Source organism: Maylandia zebra, linkage group LG11 (genome assembly GCF_041146795.1).
Source record: "Maylandia zebra isolate NMK-2024a linkage group LG11, Mzebra_GT3a, whole genome shotgun sequence".
Lineage (NCBI taxonomy): Eukaryota > Metazoa > Chordata > Actinopteri > Cichliformes > Cichlidae > Maylandia > Maylandia zebra.
The window spans coordinates 18,441,103-18,468,485 of NC_135177.1; the positions used below are offsets into that span (position 1 = coordinate 18,441,103).

Below are 27,383 nucleotides of genomic sequence, written 5' to 3' on the forward strand. Positions count from 1 at the left end.
TTGTTTTTTTTAATGTTATAAAATATTTCCCCCGCCATTTTGCTACTAGCAGCAGCCTGAACTACTTATACAAGACACGATGGATTCATGCTTTTATGTTGTTTTCTCCAAATTCTGACCAGACATTTTTAGAGTTTTCTATTGTAATGAAAAATTTGGTCTTCTGCTGCTGCAGTTCATGTGCTTGGGTGTCCAGAGATGCTCGTCTGTATCCCTTGGCTGTAAAGTGATTATTGGAGTTCCTTCTTATCACTTCAAAGAAATAGCTGATATGAACTGCTACTCACTGGATATTTTATTTTTTTTTTTTACCCAGGCCATTCTCTGCAAACCTTAGAGATGGTTATGCGTGAAAGCCCCAGTGGTCAACGGTTTGGGAAATACTCAGATCAGCCAGTTAGCGAAATCCCTCTTCTGGGGGACATTTGCTAAATACAACCACTAGATGGAGCAAGATATACGCACAAGTCCACTGTGAACTTTAGCACATGGGTTTTGACTCCACCTGGAATGTGGGGCAAATTGGGATCTTAAAGGTGCAGTCATATGACTCCCAGATGGCTGAATGAGAGTTGTGCTCGCTGGATATGCTTTCCTGAAAGTCATTCCGACGGGTTTAGCAAAGTTAAAACGACTCGACCACGCTGCTGGAAATGAGTCTTGAATGCTTTCAGTTGTAGCTCACGGAGGGAGACGAGCTGTGTTGTTTAGGAAGCGGTGGGCCATAGGAGGATGATTATGTTGCCTGTTATGTGGATGCAGCGCGAATGACAAACTTCATCTTTGCGTGATTTAAAACCGCAGCCACACATGGAAGATCTAAACACAGGAAATCCAAGGCAGACCGCAGGGGAACGGTTGACAGCCAGCAGCCCCCAGCTGGATGAAGGCTCTCAGAGGACAGTAGCAGCGATCTGCTCTCCTGCTCTTGCTGTAGCGCGCCTCACTTTACCCAGAGTCATGGACGCCGAGGGGAGGGTCGACGAGTCAAGACTGAGGATGCATATCTTCAAAAACGGTTTCTAAAACGCACAACTTACTTGCAAGTAGTTTTTAATGTAAACTTGATTCGTGCAGTTTTGCAGGAGACATGAAGTAAGACTGCTTGTCCGCACTTCCGTTTTAATACTTTAGTGAGTACGGAAGGCCAAGCAGAAATCTTAAAATATCTAATTATCCACGTTTAGAAAAGCAAACTCTTTTCTCATCTAGTTCATTATAAGTTTGAGAGATAATTGCGTTTTTCTGTATTGATACACTATAACAGGACAGGGGCTGGCAATCAGCGCAGTCCATGAAGCAGCTGGATTTAAAGCTGTAGTTTCTCACACCGACTGTTGCTGAGGCCTCAGGTTGTTGTGAACAAACCTGAATGCACCGCACCTGCTGATAAAAGGCGTGACTGCATTCGCTCAATGTGTGTTTTTAGAGAAATTTAATTTGACTCTTTGGAAAAATAAAAAATGGGCTATAGTGTTTTGACAAAATATACATGTGTCCATTTTAGCACCGTTTTGGTGTACGGTAAAAATTAACATGATTTTTTTTTTTTTTTTTTTAAATGGGTTTTCATTCTTAAGATTAAATCAGGTGACGCTTTGCCTCTGGGGAAAAGCACAACCAGACGCTTCTGTAAAGTCCAACATTTCACTGTTCACCAGACCGCCTGGAGCAAAGAAGTCCAGCGTGACTACTGTGATAAAGCGGCTCCATTTATAGGGTTGGTAGGATTTCTAGGAGTGAGATCACATGAGTGTCAATGGCTCCATAAACATATGCTGTGAACTAGAAGAAGCAAAAACGGACAGAATACGTCTGTGTTCTAGCTGTATTTTTAGTGTCTTAAATGCAAGAAGACTGTCATCTCATGCCAGAACTTATCAGCACTTCAGCAATCCTGCTGAATCTGTCCTCTTTGTGGAGGATGTTGAACTCCACCAGAGACTAAGACGTTACAAATGGCCTCTTAAATATTTGTCTCAGCAGGCTCAAGCTCACTAAAATATGTATTTGCAGTCTTGTTGCTTTGATTTACATCTAAAATTTGTTCCTTTCAGGTTTGATCTTCCCATGCTCTCTTTCAGACCAGTGGTGACTGGTTTAACTAAATGTTAGGAGGTCACGTAATGTTTTATCTTCAAGCACAATTGTCCACTGACAATGATTGAAAGGTCTGCACTCTCTGTCCAGGTGGGGTGTGTCCATCTGAGCGTGGTCTCGCGTGGCGGTTTTTGTTCGGGATGTACCCGTGTGGTTCAACAGCTTTAGAGCGCTCGTTGCTGCAGGACCAGTTGGCCGTACGTTATCAGGTGATGAAGAGAAAATGGCAGCACTTCCTCCCCTCAGCCATGCGAATGCGCCTCAATGGTACTGATGGTAAGTTGTACGGCTGTCAGTTAAAAGCCACGTACAGTAGATTCCTTCTTTTTCCAATTTTTTTTTCTATTGTTGTTTGTTTTTAACTGCCGTGATTTCTCACTCTTTTCCCTAAATATCTTATATGTGATCAAGCTGAGTTGCTGGCAGCCGTCAGGTACTTTGACCAGAGACAGGCACAGACCCAGCAACAGTCTCAGGACAGGTCAGAGGCGGTCAGAGTTAGAATGGCTTTTTTGGAGCTTCAGGCACAGGTCAGTTCAACTAAACATCTGTGAGTATTATTGTGACCTGTCTGATGTCTGGCTTTTTGCTTCTTTTACGCATACTTGTCTCTACTCACTATTGTTCTGCATTGTTTTTTGTTAAGTTATATTTAAAATGTTCCCTTTGGTTTTTCTTTGTAGAACATAAGAACAGTTTAAAGTGAGGGAAATAAAATAAATGCAGTATATTTATTCAAATGAAACAACAGGATCTAAATTTGTTAAAGGGTTTGCCATTTACCTACTACCTCTTTGTACTAACTTTTCCTATAAACAGATATTGTTTGAGCGGGTCACATTTGACCGTGAGGAGCTGCAGGAAGCCATTCGAATCATTGATAAAGATGTGCCCCGAACCAACAGAGACCTGAGCTATTACCAGTAAGTGATTATCAGTTATGGTATTTTTTTTTTTAACTAACTTTGATAATTTTTTTAAAGAGGTCTGCATACACTTATTTTGTTTGTCTGTCACTACTGATCAAGCACCAGATATCTTTCACAGCAGCCAGCAGCAAAAAATAAACTTGGCAATATCCAATTGTTTAAATTGAAGGACAAAGTGAGTTTCTGCTCTCTAAAAGGTTCGGGGCAAGACGATAAAAAAAAGAACACCACAGTTAGGGCTGTTCAATATGATGATATACATATCGGATGACGATATGAAAACATCTATCGTGTCATATTATACGCTATCGTTTGTTTCGTGGTGTCGCAAAATAAGCTGTTTACGGCAATATTTTTTTATTTATATTTAAAATAATCACACTATGGACGGACAAGCGACTGTTTTTATGTATCGGTTCATTAGTAACAATGACGGTAAAACCATCGTGTATCTCTGCCGTCCGCTTGTTTATTTACCACATAAACCTTTCACAATAAAGCTCAAGATCCTGTTGAAATTTTTCAAAATAAGCTGAAATGATGGGAAAATACATTATTCGCAAATATTAAATTTCAGAATATGCATCAAAAAAATTACCTCAAATAAAAACGTGAAGTAACTATAAATGGCGCTTACAGTCAACACGTGGATGCAGGCACAGAAAATACCAGCATGGCCAGTGAAGATGAGGCAGAACCAAGTAGCTCCAAACAGAAGGACCGGTCAAAACAAATTGAGGACCTTATTCCTAAACTAGGGGCTACCTCTGTAGCATGGAAATGGTTTGGGTATAAAAAGTCTGACACAGACCAGAAAACTGTACTATGCAAATTATGCCGCAAATGGGTCCTAACCACAGACTCAAACATGACAAACTTCTACCACCTACGCAAGAATCACGTGAAAGAGTATGGAGAGAGTTTACAGATGAATAGCCAAAAAGAGCCATCATGTGCTAAAAAATAAACTTTACAGAGGGGGTCTGTCACATTATCCATGTTGGGGAGGCTGCAAAGCATAAAGAATGCGGTTAAATGTCCCCTGGAGCACCTTGGAAATAGTTTTGAGCAGTGGTAAGGCATCATGGCAGTTGTTGTTCACACTTCTGATCATCTGATTATCTCAGCAGTTTGAAGCAGCTAAACATTCCCTTAAGAATGTTCTTCTGATACAATACCATGTCACAATTAACACAGAATAACTTCAACCCCCCCCCCCAAACATTACAGTCCTGTTTAACTTACAGGGAGTGCAGAATTATTAGGCAAGTTGTATTTTTGAGGAATAATTTTATTATTGAACAACAACCATGTTCTCAATGAACCCAAAAAACTCATTAATATCAAAGCTGAATGTTTTTGGAAGTAGTTTTTAGTTTGTTTTTCGTTTTAACTATTTTAGGGGGATATCTGTGTGTGCAGGTGACTATTACTGTGCATAATTATTAGGCAACTTAACAAAAAACAAATATATACCCATTTCAATTATTTATTTTTACCAGTGAAACCAATATAACATCTCCACATTCACAAATATACATTTCTGACATTCAAAAACAAAACAAAAACAAATCAGCGACCAATATAGCCACCTTTCTTTGCAAGGACACTCAAAAGCCTGCCATCCATGGATTCTGTCAGTGTTTTGATCTGTTCACCATCAACATTGCGTGCAGCAGCAACCACAGCCTCCCAGACACTGTTCAGAGAGGTGTACTGTTTTCCCTCCTTGTAAATCTCACATTTGATGATGGACCACAGGTTCTCAATGGGGTTCAGATCAGGTGAACAAGGAGGCCATGTCATTAGTTTTTCTTCTTTTATACCCTTTCTTGCCAGCCACGCTGTGGAGTACTTGGACGCGTGTGATGGAGCATTGTCCTGCATGAAAATCCATGTTTTTCTTGAAGGATGCAGACTTCTTCCTGTACCACTGCTTGAAGAAGGTGTCTTCCAGAAACTGGCAGTAGGACTGGGAGTTGAGCTTGACTCCATCCTCAACCCGAAAAGGCCCCACAAGCTCATCTTTGATGATACCAGCCCAAACCAGTACTCCACCTCCACCTTGCTGGCGTCTGAGTCGGACTGGAGCTCTCTGCCCTTTACCAATCCAGCCACGGGCCCATCCATCTGGCCCATCAAGACTCACTCTCATTTCATCAGTCCATAAAACCTTAGAAAATCAGTCTTGAGATATTTCTTGGCCCAGTCTTGACGTTTCAGCTTGTGTGTCTTGTTCAGTGGTGGTCGTCTTTCAGCCTTTCTTACCTTGGCCATGTCTCTGAGTATTGCACACCTTGTGCTTTTGGGCACTCCAGTGATGTTGCAGCTCTGAAATATGGCCAAACTGGTGGCAAGTGGCATCTTGGCAGCTGCACGCTTGACTTTTCTCAGTTCATGGGCAGTTATTTTGCGCCTTGGTTTTTCCACACGCTTCTTGCGACCCTGTTGACTATTTTGAATGAAACTCTTGATTGTTCGATGATCATGCTTCAGAAGCTTTGCAATTTTGAGACTGCTGCATCCCTCTGCAAGATATCTCACTATTTTTGACTTTTCTGAGCCTGTCAAGTCCTTCTGTTGACCCATTTTGCCAAAGGAAAGGAAGTTGCCTAATAATTATGCACACCTGATATAGGGTGTTGATGTCATTAGACCACACCCCTTCTCATTACAGAGATGCACATCACCTAATATGCTTAATTGGTAGTAGGCTTTTGAACCTATACAGCTTGGAGTAAGACAACATGCATGAAGAGGATGATGTGGACAAAATACTCATTTGCCTAATAATTCTGCACTCCCTGTATTTCTCTGTGCGTGTGTGTGTTTCAAACAAGGGTTTTACTAACACTGAGTCATCAGTGTAATGTCAGAGACACCCACTGCTGGGCGTCACATATTTATTTTGAGTTCAGAATCTGTAAGTCTGTGGTCTCCATCTTTTTAACACTGATACTTTGTCGGCATTGAGACAGCTATCAGGTAGTCCACACCTGCACTGAAATTTATTGAGATTTCAATATTACATAGATTTGTTGCTTATTACTGTACCAATTGCTGTTTAAATGAAATAAAACTGTATAAAGCTTTTGAATTAGAGGCCTTTCATTGTCATTATACAGCAAGCTGCTGTCAAAATGGAACACAAAACTGTCACAGTTACCCAAAAGTGACCCATTATTAGGTTGAAAAATAACAGCTGTGCATCAACAGGTGTTCAAGCATAAGTAGTATAACATATGATGTAAATATAGATAAAACCTGCGCATGTAGGCCAACATAAATGGGGTATATAGGTCAACACGCATACTAATTCCCCTTTATAAAAGTCATAAAAAACAAACTTTTAAAGTAAAACACTTTTTAATTTCAGCATGATATGTAGACAGATTGAAAATGTAAAAGTGAGGTCGGAGGTAAAATGTGACATGATATTTGTATGCAAGCTATAACTTGATATTTAGAATTCCCATATATCATTAGTTATATGCCTATTTATGTTGGCAATACAAACAATGGCATTAAGAAAAACTGTTTTAAATAACTCTATACAGCATTATTATCATCACGCTGACCTTCAAATCAGTCTGACTTTGGAGGAGAGGTAAGAGTTTAAATCTAACATATTTTAAATCTTTATATGGTAAATTATTTATTTTGACAATACAAAACATGCTTGTAAGAAGTCCTTTTGAGTAATTATGCTTACCATCAGAATGACAATAACTGAGGTCATGATCATGAGGTAATGTGGTTATGGTACAGAGTTATATACAGTGGGGCAAAAAAGTATTTAGTCAGCCACCGATTGTGCAAGTTCCCCCACTTAAAATGATGAGGTCAGTAACTTGCACCAGAGGTACACTTCAACTGTGAGAGACAGAATGTGAAAAAAAAAAATCCATGAATTCACATGGTAGGATTTGTAAAGAATTTATTCGTAAATCAGGGTGGAAAATAAGTATTTGGTCAATAACAAAAATACAACTCAATACTTTGTAACATAACCTTTGTTGGCAATAACAGAGGTCAAACGTTTACTATAGGTCTTTACCAGGTTTGCACACACAGTAGCTGGTATTTTGGCCCACTCCTCCATGCAGATCTTCTCGAGAGCAGTGATGTTTTGGGGCTGTCGCCGAGCAACACGGACTTTCAAGTCCCGCCACAGATTTTCTATGGGGTTGAGGTCTGGAGACTGGCTAGGCCACTCCAGGACTTTCAAATGCTTCTTACGGAGCCACTCCTTTGTTACCCGGGCGGTGTGTTTTGGATCATTGTCATGTTGGAAGACCCAGCCTCGTTTCATCTTCAAAGTTCTCACTGATGGAAGGAGGTTTTGGCTCAAAATCTCACGATACATGGCCCCATTCATTCTGTCCTTAACACGGATCAGTCGTCCTGTCCCCTTGGCAGAAAAACAGCCCCATAGCATGATGTTTCCACCCCCATGCTTCACAGTAGGTATGGTGTTCTTGGGATGCAACTCAGTATTCTTCTTCCTCCACACACGACGAGTTGAGTTTATACCAAAAAGTTCTACTTTGGTTTCATCTGACCACATGACATTCTCCCAATCCTCTGCTGTATCATCCATGTGCTCTCTGGCAAACTTCAGACGGGCCTGGACATGCACTGGCTTCAGCAGCGGAACACGTCTGGCACTGCGGGATTTGATTCCCTGCCGTTGTAGTGTGTTACTGATGGTGACCTTTGTTACTTTGGTCCCAGCTCTCTGCAGGTCATTCACCAGGTCCCCCCGTGTGGTTCTGGGATCTTTGCTCACCGTTCTCATGATCATTTTGACCCCACGGGATGAGATCTTGCGTGGAGCCCCAGATCGAGGGAGATTATCAGTGGTCTTGTATGTCTTCCATTTCCTGATGATTGCTCCCACAGTTGATTTTTTTCACACCAAGCTGCTTGCCTATTGTAGATTCACTCTTCCCAGTCTGGTGCAGGTCTACAATACTTTTCCTGGTGTCCTTCGAAAGCTCCTTGGTCTTGGCCATGGCGGAGTTTGGAGTCTGACTGTTTGAGGCTGTGGACGGGTGTCTTTTATACAGATAAGTTCAAACAGGTGCCATTCCTACAGGTAACGAGTGGGGGACAGAAAAGCTTCTTACAGAAGACGTTACAGGTCTGTGAGAGCCAGAGGTTTTCCTTGTTTGAGGTGACCAAATACTTATTTTCCACCCTGATTTACGAATAAATTCTTTACAAATCCTACCATGTGGATTCATGGATTTTTTTTTTTTTTTTTCCACATTCTGTCTCTCACTGTTGAAGTGTACCTCTGGTGCAAATTACTGACCTCTGTCATCATTTTAAGTGGGGGGACTTGCACAATCGGTGGCTGACTAAATACTTTTTTGCCCCACTGTAGTTGTACATTTGAGAGTTGTAGAGATAAGTATTTTGTAATTTCACAGTGACTTAACAAATATCAATACAATATTACACAGAGTATAGATAAATATAATATACAGAGTATTCTAAAAATTTAAGATACCACTCATTGTGGTACTGTACAGGAGAGAACTTAATGCACCAAGAAGAATACTCTTAATAAAAGAGGATGTGGTAGTGGTGGTAGAGAGGGGAGTCAGTGCAAAGTTTACCGTTGTACTGGTGTTTGAGAAGAAACAGTTTCTTTTTGGTCCCCCTTGATCTACAAGTCGCTGTAGCTGATGCCAGAGGTGAGCAAGTTGAATCAGTCAGAACAAGGATGTGATGGATCCTCTAAAATATAACCCAATTTCCAACCTTTCTTTTATCTAAAAATAAAAAAATCTTACAAAGTAGTGGAACAGATCATCTGCAGAGAATGGTTTATTTGAGGAGTTTCAGTCAGGTTTCGGAGCTCATTACAGTACAAAAACAGCTTTAGTGAGGGTTACAAATTATATTCTTATGGCCTCTGACAGTGGACTCATACATCTGCTTGTCCTGCTAGAGTGGGGAACTCCAGTGTACTGAAGGTTTTAGATGTGTCCTTGAGCCAACACAGCTGATTTAAATGGCCAAAACACCTCCTCAACATGTCTTGAAGTCTCCAGAGGCCTTGTAATGAATTAATCTTTATTCATCTAAAACCTGCAGGACAGGCCCTTGAGGCCTGGAGTTCTCTACCCCTGTGCTAGACCTTTAACATTAAATGCAACATTAAATACTGTTCACCATAATGTTTTACTACAGTAATTACAAAATCCTGTAGGTATTAAAGGTAATGTGCTGTGCAGTAGTATGAGTCATATCTATCTAACAGATTCAAATTTGTTCATGTTAATGGAGTCTTCTTCAAACACTAAGGTTAATTATGGAGTTCCACAGGGTTCCACACTAGAACCAGTTCTGTACAGTCTGTTTACACAGAAGGCATAGCATACATTTTCGCTGCTCTACAGATGATACCCAGGTCTCCATGAAACCAGATAATACACGTAACGATTTGCCTCTAATGACCTCTATTGACCTCTAATTTCTTGCTTCTGAATTCAGATAAAACTCAGGTTTTTGTGTTCAGCCCTAAAAATCTTAGAAATGTGATGTCTAACCAGATCCTTACTCTGGATGGCATGTACCGTGATCTCCAGTAACACTGTGAGGAATCTTTGAGTCTTTATTAATTAGGCCATGTCCTTCAATGGACATAATGAACAAATATGTAGGAATGATTTCTTCCATTTTGGCAATATCTCCAAAATTAAAAATATCCTGTCTCAAGTTGACGCTGTAATTCGTTATCAGGTTTTCCTAAAACTCCCTGAAAAGCCTTCAGTTGTTCCAAAATGCTACAGCAAGACTACTGCCAGGACTAGAAAAAGCATATTTCTCCTATTTTGGCTTCCCTGTTCCATCCAGAATTGAATTTAAAATCCTTCTCCTCACATACAAGGTCTTGAATAATCAAGCCACATGTTATCTTAAAGACGTCATAGTACCATGTCACCCCATTAGAGTACTGCACCCTCAGACTTTTGGTTTACTTGTGGTTTCTAGAATATTTAAAAGTAGAATTCAGCTTTAAGGTCCTTCCTCTGTGGAACCACCGCAGTTTGGATTCGGGAGACAGACGCTGTCTGTGCTTTTAAGATTAGGCTTAAAACTTTCCACTTAGGTTTAGATTTCTTCCTATTAAAAGTTTTTCCTTCCCACAGTCACCAAAGTGCTTGCTCATAGGGGTGTTTTTCGGTCTATGATGGTAGGGTCTTTACATTACAATATAAAGCACCTTGGCAGCTATTGTTGTGATTTGGTGCTATATAAATAGAATTGAATTGAAAATATTTTACACACTGTTGAGGCAGCAGGAAGTGAACAAGTCAAATGGGGCAGAGAGGACCTGGTGATCTTCTGAGCTGTATTAATTGATGTGCTGTAGCCTCCTCTCTGCTTCAGTGCAGCTCCTGTATCTCACCATGAGACAACATTTAGACACATGACACAATGGTCAGTGAATAATCATTTGTTCACTGATTGGAAAAATGTGTCATGTATCGGCATCATGTTAGAGATGATGATGTGTAGATTCTTCAGTCTAAACTACATTTCAGATTCTAAATTTGGACTAACTGCGGCTTAAAATGAGTTTTTGAATCGAGGCTACAGATATCTGAGGGAGCGGTGGTAAGCTCCAAGACCAGTGTGACACTGAACTGGCAAAGTGGGTGGGAAGTAGGAGAAAAGGAAATATTCTGAAGGCCTTTCATTAATAAGATATTTATGTTCACACTTTTAAATACAGCCAATAAATGCTGTTAACCAACAGATGATTTTAAAAAATTTAGTTGTACATTTTTAATGCATTTTGACAAAATTTTTCCTCTTTTCTATGCAAATGACCCAAATCAGTGTTACTGGGTATGAATAGCATTTAATGTTCATAATTAAACTGCCTTTTTTGCAGTTTCTGTCACCTGCATTTTGTTCTTGACGAGCTTAATCATTTTAAACATTAGAATTTTGGGTAGGAATCCAGCTTGCTCTATTAAGGAAAAGTGAAGTTGGGTAAATGATGACTAAGTGGACAACACTGAATAAAAACCCCTCGCTTCGTTTTATTTCTTAGAAACTTAAAATTATTTAACTGACTTTCAATTGAAGACTTAGTAGTTAAATGTCACATCTGACAATCTCTCCATGAGTGAAGGTTTAATTTGGGGCATAAAGCATCACCAGTGTTACGCATCAAAACAAGTTTTGGCAGCTGTGTTGAACTAATTCTGCTTATTTATAACATACTAATATTGTTTGTGTCTGTGGATGTTTGCAGGAATGAAGGCTTAGGCAATCTGTTGGTTCTGCGAGAAATTCTTATCACTTATGCTGCTTTTCATCCAGGTAAACGACCCTGTGTCAGGTTTGCTGACTCGGTCTGGATCAGATGGATTTAAAGGTTGTTTGTTGAGCTATAAAAAAGAGGCTAACTCTTTATGCATTGCTCCCTTTGCTGTAAATCCAGAGGTCAGTTATGCCCAGGGGATGAATGACCTGTGCAGCCGATTCCTGGAGGTCCTCGACTGTGAGGTTGACACTTTCTGGAGTTTTTCGTGCTACATGGAGAAATTCTCCAGGGACTTCAGGGCCGATGGTCTACACAGGAAAATGGGTAGCGATAACAAAACAGATATTTAAAAAAAATACTTTGACACCAAATAGTGTTTTGTTTATGTCTGCCACACCCACTGTTGTCATGGTGTAAGATCTGTAAATTAAACTTTCCTTTTCTGTTTCAGATAATAAATTTCATTCAGCTTCTGCACCGTTGTGCTCATATGCACCCTTATTTTAATAGTTCAGTCAAGCACTGCCTGCTTTTTTTCTTTTTATCTAAAGAGTAATATGTTACTTTATGACCCCTAGTGGCCAAACAAAGACACTAACTTTATTTCCAGGGTAGAAATTTGATGGTAGGTCGGATATGCAGAACAAAATCATATTAGCCCAAAATCCAATTAAAATAGAATTAAGTCTCTATAAAAACAAAAAAATGTTTTGTATAAATTAGTTTAGTTAAAGTATAAAAGTTTTGTTTAACATCTAGAGTTGGAGGCAGCTCTGCTGAAGGAACTGGACCCTCCGCTTTATGCTCATCTGATGAAAGGCAACATGGAGAGGTTTACGTTTTGTCACAGGTAGATCTGCAAGGCTTTGTTTTTCTGTGCTCTATTTTATTTATTTATTTTGAGTTTTCAAATGCAGTTTTGCAAGGTTTTTTTGTTTTGTTTTGTTTCCCCCCCACACAAACGTCTTATTTACATGTAAGCACATGTTGCCCCTCCTTTAAGGTGGCTGCTGCTTGGTTTCCAGAGGGAGTTTGAACACAGCGAAGCACTACGCTTGTTCGAGATCCTGAGATGTGACCACCTGGAGCTCATCTCACAGCAAGTCGACCGAGCTCGTTACCAGGAAAGAGTTGCTCAGAAATTCAGCACAGGTAAAGCCCGGAAACACAAAAGAAAAAGTAGAAAAACCCCCACAAAAAACACAAACCTCTTTGCTACTTCTTATTATGCCCTTGCCTTGTGATATTGCCAGAAGACGGTTCAGAGTCAGAGCTGCAGGCGATCAACACTGACTTCACCTTTGAGCTCTTCATCTGTGCAGCCATCCTTTTAGAGCACAGAGAGTCTCTGTTGCAGTGCCCAGATGACTTTCAGCTCCTCCAATATACTAACGGGTTTGTTTTTGTGCTGCATCACACGGCTCATCACAAATAAGATGTGCATGTGTTAGTTAATGTGTGTGTGTGTGCTTTGTGCAGCCTTCAGGGGACACTGGACCTGAACAGTATACTGAAGAAAGCCGAGCATCATTTCTACAACTACTGCAAGCGCTGTGCTTGGGATTTTACGAATGGTCGCTGCAGGCCTGATCGGAGCAAACACGAGGACTTTTTTTATCATCTCCGTAGTTTATTTGTTTTAAAATGATTTTATTTTTTTTTAATGATCTCACAGGTTGTAATCTGTAGCTGACAGTTAATCCCTACATGCACTTTTTGATGCCACTTACTTTTTTGTCTGAGGGAAACACTAATGTACTGCTGGTTGCTGCTCACTTTAAATTTGCTCACTCATCACTATGAGTACGTGTACACTATTTATTGTCTTATAGTTGACCAACACTGGGTGCAAGTTGTTGTGCGGTGATTTTTTATTTTATTTTATTTTTTTATGCAAGGTCTAATCTTTTATTACTTCACAGTAGGAGCTTTGTTTTATTTTTTTTCCAGGTTGTTAGCAGTTTATAAATAGGCCCGGTCTCTTCGCTGGCAGTTATATTTAATGGTAGATGATACATGTGTCAGAGGGGCCTACAGTATGTGTACCACAAAGTGTCCAAGAAACCACATTGCATAACTGTCCTAAATAGAGAATGACAAACATGCACACTACACTATGAATTTTAAAAAAATGTACCTCAGTAAAAGTGTTGAAGATTTTTATTCTGCTGGTGAATAAACCTGTTTCATTTACATTTTTGAATTTTTTTAAATAAAAGATGACCTTGTGTTTTGAAAGACCCTGTTTTACTATGTGAATTGATTGAGCTGAATTAAAGTCATTTGATATGTAGGAATGCAAAAGAAGATCCTCTAAGAAGCCTTAACATCAAATCTGAATAACTGTGCGACTTCAGACACAAAAAAGATGGACTTTACAGGCGATTATCACAAATGAGGTCAGTGCTATAAAAAATAGTTCTGCTAAAGTGAGTTAAATCAAATCACTTTTTATTGTCACATCACATGTGCAGGCACACTGGCACAGCACATGCGAGTGAAATTCTTGTGTGCGAGCCCCACAAGCAACAGAGATGTGCAAACACAACAACACAAACGAGCAAAATACAAGAATGGCCAACCTGAAACTAATAAATATATGTACAATATATAATAGTGTATGCATTTCTGGATGTGTATACTAAATATTTTCCTACGTGTGTGTGTGTGTGTGTGTGTGTATACACATTTTTACAAATTAAATAGTAAAAAAATAAAATAATAATAATAAAATATATAAAATATACAGAGTTGAATATGTGCAAAACAAGTGGCATTTATATACAGTGTGGAGTGCATAATGTTGAAGTTCCAGTAGTGAAGCTGAGGTGTCTATGACGTGTTCAGCAGTCTGATGGCCTGATGGAAAAAGCTGTCTCTCAGTCTGCTGGTACGGGACCGGGACACATGGTAATGTGCACCATGCAATATTTACAAGCTGTTTTTAATAAAAACTTTGTCCTCACTCATCACCATTTATGGAGTATGTGAACCTAATTATCAATGTTCAGGAACTACCTTTCTTCATTACAGAGCATGTTCTGTAATGCCTATGTTCTGTAAAACTGGGAGAGAACCACAGAGTTAAAAATAGAGGCTTTTACATAGAAATCTATTTGGAGATTCGGAGAGAGAAGACGTGGATCGAGAACTTTCCTCAATGGGATCACCTGACACACTCTCTCCTTGCACAGTGCTCTTTATACACTGGGGAACTGACACTCGTCCTCTTAGTCTGCCTGCCAGAAGAGGGGAAAGGAGTGCTGGAGAGAAGCTCAGACGGCTGTGTTGGGTGTTGAGCGAAAAAAAAGCATTTTAATTCTGTAAACTGTCAAGCGCTGAAAATTCAACAGCAAAGGTAACAAGAATAAAAAGCATAAATTGCTTTCTGGCCTTGCTTCATAGTCTGTCTTGCTTACTGCTTTCAACGTCTAACTGGCAGAAGTCAAATTCACAAACAAGTGAGGCTTGCATGGTTCTTTTCAAACAATCGCATGACAAAATAAATCTAATTCTCTATGAAGAAAAGTGCTCACGTTTCTCAAATTTCCACAAAGGTCATGGGTGGTTTCTGTGTGGGTGGTTAATTTCCATGTAAAAACAGTCTTGCAACAAGTTTCAGATGTTGGTACAGTGCTGCCACAACAGTTTGTCAGCATTTTCTGCTCTGTGTTACCCAACTGGATAACAAGTGATAATTCAATAATAAGTTCTGTTTGCAACATATCTGGAGCCTTGGAGGAACAATGATTGACACATTTGCAGAAAGAAAACAGGAGATAAGCCAAGAAACGTTATGCTCTGTGATTTAGTGTAATAATCAACTGGGTGTTTGTGATTTTCACAGCTCCTAAAAGGGTCTTGCTCCCTTAGTTTGGCAATTAATTCAAAACACGACTCCAAGAACTGTGATAATAAGAGGACTACTTTGCTAATCCTTCTGAATGTCAATGCTGTCCATTTCTTTTTTCACATCATTAGTTTTAAAAGGAACCAGGCCAGGTTTGAGTCTCTGATTAACTGATCCCTGAAGATTTTTTGTCACAGTCCATTCATTACTATGCAGACATGAGGATACTCTATATAATAAGTGAAAGCTATTTAGAGCCAGCTGTCGGAAAATAGATACACCGGTCACTACTGCAGGATTAGTGTAGCACATTTAAAAGCTTGAGTAAGACACTCTAGTATTATGTTGCCAAGGCAGAAGAGCAGTAGTATATGTTTCAAGTGTCAGCTGGTCATTTAAGTCACTGTGGTACTGTGACAGCACACCACCGCAAACCGGACCTCACGTGGTAGTGGTGTCTGGGCTTATGTAACAGCACCAGGTTCACCTTTCTAGATGCTTACAGTAACATTTTAAATAACATTTTCACACAGAAAATGTTAGAACTATAAAAATACAAACAGATAATAATCCTTGGCTCAATAATGATGAGTATGTGCAAAAATGTGGGATTGCAGTACTACGTTTCTCTTCTGTGTCACAGATGTCTAAAGGACCAGCAGTGGGTATTGATCTAGGCACCACATATTCCTGTGTGGGAATCTTCCAGCATGGCAAAGTGGAGATCATTGCTAATGACCAAGGAAACAGGACGACACCCAGTTATGTGGCTTTCACAGACACAGAGAGACTTATTGGAGATGCCGCCAAGAACCAGGTGGCTATGAACCCAACCAACACTGTATTTGGTAAGAACTCCAATACCCAACCGACAAATCGGTTGAAGCAGTGATCAAATAAAAGTATTCTTTGTGTCCTCACTTTATAACCACGTAAATATTGTCGATACACTCCAAACTGAACATTACATTAACCAATTCGAATTTTTTCCATTAAATCTATTTCCAGATGCAAAGCGTCTGATTGGTCGTAAGTTTGACGATCTCGTGGTACAATCTGATATGAAGCACTGGCCCTTCAAAGTCATTAATGAGTCATCCAAACCTAAAGTGGAGGTTGAATATAAGGGTGAGATCAAAACCTTCTACGCAGAGGAGATATCCTCGATGGTCCTCACCAAAATGAAGGAGATTTCTGAAGCATATCTTGGCAAGGTAGATAAAAGTGAATGGATAACAGGATCGTTGAAATTAGGTGGAAAAGTTGGGTTTTATGCAGGAAAAAAACCCTGCAACTATCAGCAAACTAAACTGGCTAATCTTTCTAAATATGAATACTTCTCGAAAATATAATAGCACTGAAGTTTAATGACTTTGACATGAAGCAGGTTCCCCAGGTTATCTAGTGTCTGTGGTGTCTGTATAGTAAATTATAGTTAGATAAAGTGGTTCCTTACAGTTTTCATGTTTGCAGTTTCAGATCTAAAAAAAAGAAGCAATATTAACTTAGTGTCTTATTCTCTTTACAGCCTGTGACCAATGCAGTCATCACAGTTCCAGCTTACTTCAACGATTCCCAGCGTCAAGCCACCAAAGATGCTGGGGCCATCTCTGGCCTTAATGTACTGCGCATCATCAATGAGCCTACTGCTGCAGCTATTGCTTATGGACTGGATAAGAAGGTAAGCTAATTTTAAAATGTTCAGCTTTTGCTATTTTGGCTTCCTCTTTGTAATTCTCTCCTCTCAATTTAGGTCGGTGGGGAGCGCAATGTGCTTATCTTTGACCTCGGAGGTGGTACTTTTGATGTGTCAATCTTGACTATTGAGGACGGTATCTTTGAGGTGAAGGCCACTGCTGGTGACACACACTTGGGCGGTGAGGACTTTGACAACCGCATGGTGAACCATTTCACAGCTGAGTTTAAACGCAAGTTCAAAAAGGACATCATCAACAACAAGCGAGCCGTGCGTCGCCTCCGCACAGCCTGTGAACGCGCCAAGCGTACCCTTTCCAGCAGCACCCAGGCCAGCATCGAGATCGACTCGCTCTATGAAGGTACAGATTTCTACACTTCCATCACCAGGGCCCGTTTCGAAGAACTCAATGCAGACCTGTTCCGTGGAACCCTCGAGCCTGTGGAGAAGTCCCTGAGGGATGCCAAGATGGACAAGACACAGATCCATGATATTGTCCTGGTGGGCGGCTCCACACGTATCCCTAAGATTCAAAAGCTGCTCCAAGACTTTTTTAATGGTCGTGACCTCAATAAGAGCATTAACCCTGATGAGGCTGTCGCCTATGGTGCAGGTGGGTCTCTGCAGCATTTATCACTATATATTTGGCTATATTATTGGCACTATGGCTCAATAAAACAGAGCTGCTGACTGAAACCATAATCAGTTTAACTTTGTGGAAAATCTCCACAGCTGTGCAGGCCGCCATCTTGGCTGGGGATAAGTCTGAGAATGTACAGGACCTACTCCTGCTGGATGTCACACCCCTTTCCCTGGGAATCGAGACAGCTGGAGGAGTAATGACTGTCCTTATCAAGAGAAACACCACCATCCCCACTAAGCAAACCCAGACCTTTACCACCTATTCAGACAACCAGCCCGGTGTGCTCATTCAGGTACATCAGGGTTAAAGTTGTGTAACTGTTTAACCCTTATGCCCAGCTGCATTCTAGGTACTTGTGTACACTAAAACCTGACTCTGATACATTAAGCTACAATATGAATAATTGTTTTCAGGTGTATGAAGGTGAGAGAGCCATGACTAAGGACAATAACATCCTTGGGAAGTTTGAACTGACTGGTATTCCACCTGCTCCAAGAGGGGTTCCTCAGATCGAGGTGACCTTTGACATTGATGCAAATGGCATTCTCAATGTGTCTGCAGTGGACAAAAGCACTGGAAAGGAGAACAAAATAACTATCACCAATGACAAAGGTACAATTATGAAAAAATACATACTAATTCATATATCCAGCAGCAAATTTATTATGAAAAAATCAAATCCTATACATGAATGCAGGGGAAAAAAATTTAATTCTGTCACAGGCCGGTTGAGCAAAGAAGACATTGAGCGCATGGTGCAGGAAGCAGAGCAGTTCAGGGCTGAGGATGAAGTCCAGAGGGAGAAAGTGACAGCCAAGAATTCCCTTGAATCTCTCGCCTTTAACATGAAGAGCACCGTAGAGGATGAGAAACTCCAAGACAAGATCAGCCCAGAGGACAAGAAGACTATTGTGGACAAGTGCAACGAAGTCATTGCATGGCTGGACAGAAACCAGGTAAAAAGCCATGCCTTAAAAGTAGACCGAGGTTCCTCTTTATCTAAAATTGTGAAAGCAGTGAGCATTACATTGTATCAAAGTTATGAATCAATATCCTTTTTCCTTTTCCTGTCATATGCTTCCTGTCAACTCCTGACCCACAAAGCCTTCTGTCATAGTAGAGTATATTTGCTCTTTTCTTTCCCCAGATGGCAGAGAAGGAGGAGTATGATCACCAGCAGAAGGAACTGGAGAAGGTGTGCAACCCTATCATCTCTAAACTATATCAAGGGGGCATGCCAGGAGCAATGCCAGGAGGAATGCCAGGAGGAATGCCCGGTGGCTTCCCTGGCGGTGCAGGAGGTGGCTCCTCTTCTGGCCCAACTATCGAGGAAGTTGACTGAACTCAGTGTTTTTTACTATTTGCCAATAGATATTCACCTTACCTAGTACACATCTGATAAATATCTAGTCAAGTTTATAACAAATGTTTTGCAATATCTAAGCACACATCACATTCAATATCCAGATGCATATTTAGATAGTTTAAAAGTCACACCTTTGTATCAATGCTTTTTTATGCAAAAAATCAATAAATATCAACAGTAAAATTCTGATTTGAAAACTTTAACGTGTGTATCTTCTCATTTGTGAAACTAAGGTATGCACAGAGACACTCAACTTGCAGCTGTAGAAAAGTGCAGATAAAACTGGTTCCTGTAAACGAACCACATGTAATCTGATCAGTATCTTTTTCCTGCCTATTAACAAGAAATATTTACAGGAAATATTGCCACAATGAAAGAAGGTCGATGTTAAAAAGAGGTGAGATGTTGACTGTAAATGTGTGAGTTTGAAAGATAAGATGCAAGCAAGAGCATGTACCTTGGAACATCTTGATCAAAGGTCAATGAAAGGTTTTTCCTGTCTATTACATGACAACTTGGTGCTTTTGCCTTTTAGCAAAATGAATTTAGAATTCAGCAAAAACTGAGTTTATCACCAGATGCCATTTTCCCATACTGTGGGCACATGAAAGGGGGGATTGTGGGTGGGGCATGAAGACCTACACATGCAGTTCAGGGTCAAGCGTATTGGATGTGCATATAAAAGCAAGTGTGCCCCACATCTGAAACTCGGGAATCACGACCGAAACACAAACATGTTCTTGATCATCAGTTGCTTTGCTCTTGTGGCCTCTGCATTGGGTGAGTGATTTGTGATTTCATGACAAAGAAATTTGCTACCACACTCTGAGATCTGTGGTGGTAGTTGTGGATTTTACTCTTGCTGTTTGACTAGCTGCACAAAAGTAAATACTTTACACACTGGTCAGCTGTGTGCGAAAATGGGAAACACAGTTAAGCATTTTGTGCACCACCAAAAAAGACAAGTACAAAAATACATACAGAATTAACTCTGACACTTTTTGTCAAATAACTTTGAGCTTTTTTTATGTCACTGGGTCTCAGGGTGTGGAGTGCCTGCTATCAAGCCCCAAGTGAGTGGATACAACAAGATTGTGAACGGGGAAAATGCTGTGTCTGGCTCCTGGCCTTGGCAGGTTTCGCTTCAGGTAGTTTCAGTTATTTACTACTCACAAACAATGTGGTTTTGCTACAGTCACAATTTACAACAACTTATTTCATTTTAAATTAAAATGTAGAAGTTTGTTACAGATTTTTTTTTTCTTTATTGCAGGATAGCACTGGATTCCACTTCTGTGGAGCTTCACTGATCAACCAGTACTGGGTTGTCACTGCTGCTCACTGCGGTGTGAAGTAAGTCACTTGAGTGCTGTAGCAACACAATAAGTCTTCCAACACTTTGATCATCCACCTGATTTATTTCTTTTTTTTAGTCCATCACGCCACCGTGTGATCCTGGGAGAACATGATCGGCAGTACAATAGCGAGCCAATTCAGGTCATGTACATTTCTAGGGTGAGCTATAATACAACACAAATGAAAGTTGTCTTCATCAAAGCCCTTGTCTGAATCGTATTATATTTGTGTGTGGTTTATCCTCACCTCTTCATCTAGGCCATCACTCACCCCTACTACAACTCCCAGAACTTTAACAATGACATCACTCTTCTGAGGCTGTCCTCCCCAGCACAGTATACTTCCCGTGTGTCACCTGTGTGCCTGATGTCTTCCACCAGCAGCATCCCCTCTGGAACCAAATGTGTCACCACTGGATGGGGCCGGACTGGAGTAACATGTGAGTTTTTTTCCAACGGGTAAATTGAGATAATCATCTCACAATACACTGGTGTAAAAAACTTAGTTTACAAAAAGGTAATGCAGATAAATAAATGAATAATATACACTGCTGCATAGTTCCTGGAGAAAAATGTGAAAGACTTTGTTTGCAATTAGACTAATTCTTTTTATTCATATCCTTTTTTTTGTTTTTCTCAGCAAGCCCTCGCTTCCTCCAGCAGACCGCCCTGCCTCTGATCAGCCCTGATCAGTGCAAGAGCTACTGGGGTTACAACAGAATCACTGATGCCATGATCTGTGCTGGTGCTTCTGGAGTGTCTTCCTGTCAGGTAACAACCACTTCAAAATGATTATGACAATGATCAGAAATACTCTTAGAAGGTCAAATTTTAGGGGGTAGCTCAGAATTTTCAGAAAATGCAGAAATTAAATGCATCACTGCTGAATAATATCAAGAGCATGATAAAAATATAATATTTTCTTTTATATCAACAAAGTAAAAACATCCCCTTTGTCTACTTTAGGGTGACTCTGGTGGCCCTCTGGTCTGTGAGAGCAGTGGTGTATGGTACCTCACTGGTATTGTGTCCTGGGGAACCTCTAACTGCAATGTCTACACCCCTGCTGTGTATTCTCGTGTGTCCTACCTGCGCAGCTGGGTCGACCAAACAATTGCTAATAACTGAAGCTTAAGAAAAAAATAAATAAATCAGCAAAACACACATGTGTAGGCTTCCCTTTAATATACTGCTAGCAAAATAAATAAGAGCACACCACGTTTCCCATCTTTCCATCAATGATTACAATATTATCGGTAAATGAATAACAATCGCACTAGTATTTTACTAGTTATTACTATTACAACTGACATTTGATGTTAGCAAATCCCACAATACTGATGTTTGGTGAATTTGTGACAAACAGAACAATAGATTTCTAAAACAGCTACTGTTGGTTTGTTGTTTTTCATGCCCATCTGATAAGCCAGAGAGTGAGGGTGATTGGGTAGGATAGTGAAAGTGGTTACTAAAGACTGCATAGCAGAACTAAAATGTTGGAAACCACACACTATAACAAGACAGACCTTGTACAGTATTACACATGTAAGGCGTCTCCCACTTTTGAAGCATAATTACAAAAGTGTTGCAGCATTAGCATATTCTGGGGTGTTGCTGGTTTTCTATCAGCTCATTTCTGCGTGCGTTGCTTCATTTGCTACCGCGTAAACTAAAAGGGAAGAGTAATCAAAGACTTCTAGAAGAGGCAGTAAAGACAGAATCTCTCAGCTAAAAGAAACATGGGGACTGGTAAGATACTTACATGCCTGTTGTCAGTTCTCACTAAAACAGAAATTTAGTTAAAGCTGTGCACATGTTAAGTTACACAAACTGAAACGCATGATCTTGTGATATGGTGCATAGATCATGTGCCAATACTTTAATATACATATATAAAATCTGCAAAGCACTTATTTTGTGTGTGCGTGTATATATTATATTATATTATATTATATTATATTATATTATATTATATTATATTATATTATATTATATTATATTATATTATGTGTTAAAATAATAATACAATACTTCACAGGTCAATCTACACTGGAATCAGCTTCGACATACATACAAAGAGCCGCCATTATCATGTACTGCTTGATATTTATAGTTGGAACTCTGGGCAACGCTCTGGTTATCTACGTGACTGGATTCAAAATGAAGAAAACTGTAAACTCAATTTGGTTTCTTAACTTGGCCATAGCTGACTTCCTTTTCACAGCCTTCCTGATATTCTCAGTCATTTCTCTCTCTCAGAGTCACCAGTGGCCTTTTGGACAATTCGTGTGCAAGCTCAACAACTTTGTGAGTTTAGTCAACATGTTTGCCAGCATCTTTACTCTGACAGCTATAAGTTTGGATCGTTGTCTGTCCATCTGGGTGGTGGTGTGGGCACACAACAAGCGCACAGTCTGCAAAGCTCGGCTCATATGTGCTGGTATCTGGGTGACTGCTGCGATCTGCAGCACTCCTTATGCCACTTTTCGCACCGTGTTAGGAGATAATGGGACATATTACTGTGGTTATTCTATGACACATGAACAAAAATGGAGTCTCCACATTTTTCGCTTTCTTATGGGCTTTGTGATCCCATTCCTGGTAATAGTCATCTCTTATGTGGCCATAGGGATCCGTGCAATGCGCATGCAGAGAACAAGGAGAAGGAGATCTCGCAGAATCATTTTCTCCATCATTTTTGCATTCTTCATCTGCTGGTTACCCTTCCATATTTTTAACTTTATAGAATTAAAGGCTGTGAATAACCCAGACCTCAGGAACATTGTTAGAATCATGGGTCCTCTGACTGTGAGTCTGGCTTTTCTGAACAGCTGCCTGAACCCCATCCTCTATGTTTTCATGTGTGAAGAATTCACGAAGAAGCTTCGGCAGTCCATATGTTTTGTACTTGAGAGTGCTCTGGCAGAGGACCACGTGTCATTTATCGTCACTCACTCCATGTCATCAACATTTTCAAGGATTTCCCGAAAGTCAGACGCTGCCACGACTTTAGAGAAGCTCAACCCAGCTGCTTTTGAATCCTGCACAGAAAGCAAAGTAGTCATCACTGAAAAGACACTTAGCACTTAATAAGATCTCACCAATAGATGATGAAATAAATCAATAATGCAAGATGTTCATCTCATCTCTTTGAAACATACAGTATAATGTTGGTACCCTGGCTCTGATTATTATGGGTGTCCTATAAGTCTGTTGGGGTAAGGCACAATATAATTATGCATGAAACCATAATCCAATCAAATCAGTCGGATTAAGTTCTTGATTAATCAATTAATGTAACATATAACACAAGTTTTTTAAAAAGAAAATAAGACTTCTATACTGTGGTTTTGAAGGTCTTGGATTTCTATCATTTGAATGTCAAAATTTTTACATCAGTTTTATATTTGTATATATATATCTACATTTTATTGCTCCAGCTTCTTTAACCATGTAAATCACTATCAACATCTATAAAACTGTGACAAGTGACTGAACAGTGATTGAGTTTTTTGCATTTTTCTTTTGTCTGGTAAAGAAAAACATGATAAAAGGGTGCATTTGACTGACAAACCTTACTTGCGCCCTGGCAACCGCTGTTTTATCTTACAGGATATCATGGTGCTGTATACTTCTTGCATTTGCAAAATGGAACACATTGCGTAAATCGAAGTACACCACAAACCACAAAAACATCACTTTTAAAACAAAACAACGATGAAAACAGGTCCCAAAAATGACCAACATTAATATTATTTGTAAGCTATTAAACCATGAAGTGTGGTACATGAACCTGAGATTTAAACAGCATCTATCTTATCTTGCTGCACAGATGTGCTGTGCTTGCTTCTTTTTTCTTGTGGTTTTTTTTATTATCAGAACAACACCTGCTTCACTATTCATGCTAAAACTAAAAATGGAACTCAGTAGCAATAAAAACATTGTTACATTTTTTTCTTACCGCAATGTTGCTGAAAAACATTTTGCAATATCGCTAAACGCAAAACTACAATCCTACAATGGCGACTGTATGATTTACATTATTAGATTCAAAAACTGTAAAATTATACAATATTTATCTGTCCCTTTAGCACATTAAACTCAGTCATTGTTAAAATTCCAATAAATCCAATATTGCTCAAGAAAAACAATTCCACAAATGCTACATTCACACCCAGTTTTCCATTCTCCAGTGTGAAAATGTTAGAAGAAGGACAAGCAGTGTATTCAGAGTTGGCTTACAAGCTCAACACTGACAACCCATCCTTTTGAACACATTGTCCCAAAACTGGTCATCTGTGATCACTCCCTTTGTCAAGCTGTTTAGAAATGAAACATGTGTATATAAAAACTCGAAATGCCAAAGACTGCAATTGTCTTTGTCTAATGTTTCTTTAATTCTATATAAGCAAGTTAACGGGTGGCATTCATGGAGGATCTGAAGTGTCAGTAAAATTAGATTTTGGAAAGCCAACAACCTAGACTCATCAGCCACTTTATTGGGCACGCCTGTTAAACTGCGTGTTAAGGCAAATTTCTAACCAGTCAATCACATGACAGCAAATCACTGCAATGTTTGGTACTGCTTAGAATCTGGCTAAGGATTCAATATGCACTGAGACACACAGAACTGCAATACCAAGCAAACACCATCTCCATAGACACAGTGGCCATGGAAACAAAACAACACCATATAGAAGGCTTCTGTGCAAATGTGAGTAAATGCTGACTGGGCCTTTGTCTTTATAGGAAATAGTGTTACAGGAATTTGATGACATATATATATATATATATATATATATATATATATATATATATATATATATATATAGAGAGAGAGAGAGAGAGAGAGAGAGAGAGAGAGAGAGAGAGAGACATGTATTCAGTTTTGTACCACTGGCGCACTATGACAAGCAGACAAACCTTGGTAAAACCTTGGTGATAAATGTAATTTTGTTTGTGATTGCGATTCTGGCGAGCTACTTCATCAGGCCAGGTCTCTGCAGGCTATTGTGTCTAAAGTATCTGAAGCTTCACAAGCTCTAATGCTGCTTTTGGTACATCTTCACTGTATGATTTCTGTATAAACTTTTGTATAACCTGCTTAAGATGAAGCAAGTATGTGTCAGCATGAGCTTGTGAAAACTGCTTAGCTAGGCCTAACAATGTTTCACTATGTTATCTGTTAACTGTTTTGCTCAGAAGGATGAAGTGCACGGCCAGCGCCAGGTGGTGGCCTGGGAAAGGATAGTGGGAGTCTTGTTTGTGCAGCAACAGCCCAGGCAGGACAAAAGACTGTTGTAACTGAAACGATATACAGTTTGTGGGATGTTATAAACATGCTTGTCCCGAGGTTAGAATGCTCATTACTATGAACCTGTCATGTTTGGGAGTGTGTATGTGTATTCTCCTGCGCAGTAATAAATAGTTTGTGTCATGGTCCCCGTGTCTGCCCGGCCGGCTCGACAAGGCCACATGTGTTTTTGTGTACGTTCTCCTCTTGCCTCCCCACCAGGGCGGAGCTCACTGCGGGCTCCCGCCCTCGGCGTACACACCTGTGTCTCATCAGGCACCAATTACAGGTTGGACACTTAAGGCAGGGACGCAGACAGTCTCATCGCTGGATGATTGTGTGAGACACGTTAGTGAATCTCAGCTTTGTCATCTCTAGCTCTGTGAAGTTTGTCTGTGATTTCTGCGTTAGCGTAACCCACCTTTTTCTGTGCACAGTTTCCCCGGAGCCGTGACCAACCCGACGTGTGAACCTTTGTGAAGAGAGGAGCAAGAGTGAACGTGATTCCCTTCCCGGACTTTCCTTTATGACCCTGGACCACCGCTATTCCCTCACTCTATATATCTGTACCTGGTGACTTTGTAAATAAACATTGTTTCTTGCATTGACCTCTGCTCTGTGCCGGAGTCCTACTACAGTCCGTGACAGTTTGATCACAGCTCTTTCAGTGTTGCAGACTTTATTTACAAAATTCCACGACAAAAGACAACAAGGAAAAGCACAAATACTAAAAATGAATGCAGACACATTTGCAACTGTGGTATTGGAGCTGTCCTGTTGGGATCTATGTGTAGCTGGTCAGTAAGTTCAGTATTTGTTACCTCTTTGTCACCCACTCATTTTCTGGATTGGATTTGTACTCAGACATGCACAGATGATCTTGAGAAGTTTGTGTTAACTATTGAGAAAATGAAATTGTGGGCCTTTTAAAGAATCTCCAGGAAAAATCTGTAAATAAAAGATTAATCTTATTGTGAAAATAAAATATTTCATATGAGTCATTTAGTACCTCCCACGTTAATTTGACCAATATAATGTGACAGCCTTCTATCCACCAAGACAGGTTTTATGACCTTTAATAATGCTTGCACATCCAATCTGTCGGCGTAGGTTGAGATCTAGTGACTGTGGAGGCCATTTGAGTACAGTGAACTCATGTTAAACTAGTTCAAGAAACTACAGCAATCCTCCAGTAGTCTGTGGAATGTAAACAATGCTCGGTTGGTACTTAGTGTATTTAAGTGTGCAAAAAAATGGGTGGATCCATTCTGTCATAATATTTACACCAAATTCTGATCCTATAACAGAGACTGAGGCTCATCAGACCTGGCAAAGCTTTTTGGCTTCTGAGTGGCCAGAGGATTATCATGAAGGCTTTACACAGGAACTGTTTTTTATGTTGTTGAGGTGCAGAGAGTAAACGTGCTGCTGGGAACGTTATCCATCTCCATCTTGGTGATTCCGAACCACATAATGAAAACTCACGTTACGTTTTTTCAGATGATTCTCTGTAAATCCTAAAGATGGCTGTGTGGGAAAATTACTGTAGAATATGCAGCAGTTTCTGCAGTAGTTTCTGAAAAACTCAGGTTAGTTTTTAATTCTACCAAAGTCCACTATTTAGATTGAGAAAAGTTCATATAATTATTTAGCCTTGTTGTGCAAACAAGCCTGCATAACTTAATAAATATATAACTTGAAAAATAACAAACCTAAAAAGGAACACTAGGTACGAGATACATGAGGACCTGTGATACGGTGATACTTTTGGTAAACAACCATTTGACTAACGTGTGTCTCACCTGCTCTTGTTCCATCTCTGTTCCTCTCTCTCCCTCTTTGTGCTGACAATCATCAAATC

General features: G+C 39.9%; 4 protein-coding genes and 1 long non-coding RNA gene across 6 annotated transcripts; all 5 read left to right on the top strand.

Moving 5' to 3' along the window:
* The first annotated feature begins 502 nt into the window (after positions 1–502).
* si:dkey-238d18.4 (TBC1 domain family member 15) lies at positions 503–13,559 on the top strand. Of its 2 annotated transcripts, none has more exons than XM_076889913.1 (10): positions 503–1,018; positions 2,191–2,376; positions 2,512–2,630; positions 2,920–3,023; positions 11,308–11,375; positions 11,497–11,643; positions 12,079–12,169; positions 12,323–12,471; positions 12,576–12,714; positions 12,799–13,559. In XM_076889913.1, exons 1-10 carry the CDS (start codon positions 811–813, stop codon positions 12,965–12,967), a joined length of 1,380 nt encoding a protein of 459 aa, XP_076746028.1. In that variant the 5' UTR covers positions 503–810; the 3' UTR covers positions 12,968–13,559. The 2 variants fall into 2 exon arrangements, with proteins under 2 accessions (XP_076746028.1, XP_004541629.4); XM_004541572.5 differs by having other exon boundaries at positions 504–1,018; positions 12,573–12,714.
* Positions 13,560–14,529: 970 nt separating this feature from the next.
* Positions 14,530–19,077, top strand: hsc70 (heat shock cognate 70). Its single transcript, XM_004541571.5, has 9 exons — positions 14,530–14,677; positions 15,813–16,017; positions 16,178–16,383; positions 16,698–16,850; positions 16,923–17,478; positions 17,598–17,800; positions 17,922–18,120; positions 18,232–18,464; positions 18,656–19,077. Exons 2-9 carry the CDS (start codon positions 15,813–15,815, stop codon positions 18,848–18,850), a joined length of 1,950 nt encoding a protein of 649 aa, XP_004541628.1. The 5' UTR covers positions 14,530–14,677; the 3' UTR covers positions 18,851–19,077.
* A 468-nt stretch (positions 19,078–19,545) lies between these two features.
* Positions 19,546–21,391, top strand: LOC101484182 (chymotrypsin-like protease CTRL-1). Its single transcript, XM_004541570.5, has 7 exons — positions 19,546–19,654; positions 19,919–20,022; positions 20,148–20,227; positions 20,308–20,389; positions 20,489–20,669; positions 20,870–21,000; positions 21,196–21,391. The coding sequence occupies exons 1-7, from the start codon at positions 19,609–19,611 to the stop codon at positions 21,355–21,357; spliced, it is 786 nt and encodes a 261-aa protein (XP_004541627.3). The 5' UTR covers positions 19,546–19,608; the 3' UTR covers positions 21,358–21,391.
* Positions 21,392–21,968: 577 nt separating this feature from the next.
* On the top strand, positions 21,969–23,732 carry LOC101471719 (chemerin-like receptor 1). Its single transcript, XM_004541697.3, has 2 exons — positions 21,969–21,978; positions 22,268–23,732. Exons 1-2 carry the CDS (start codon positions 21,969–21,971, stop codon positions 23,317–23,319), a joined length of 1,062 nt encoding a protein of 353 aa, XP_004541754.3. The 3' UTR covers positions 23,320–23,732.
* Positions 23,733–25,161: 1,429 nt separating this feature from the next.
* Positions 25,162–26,130, top strand: LOC143421068 (uncharacterized). The gene is made up of 2 exons (XR_013100797.1): positions 25,162–25,870; positions 25,960–26,130. It is a non-coding gene; the product is annotated as an uncharacterized LOC143421068 (long non-coding RNA).
* Positions 26,131–27,383: the final 1,253 nt, after the last annotated feature.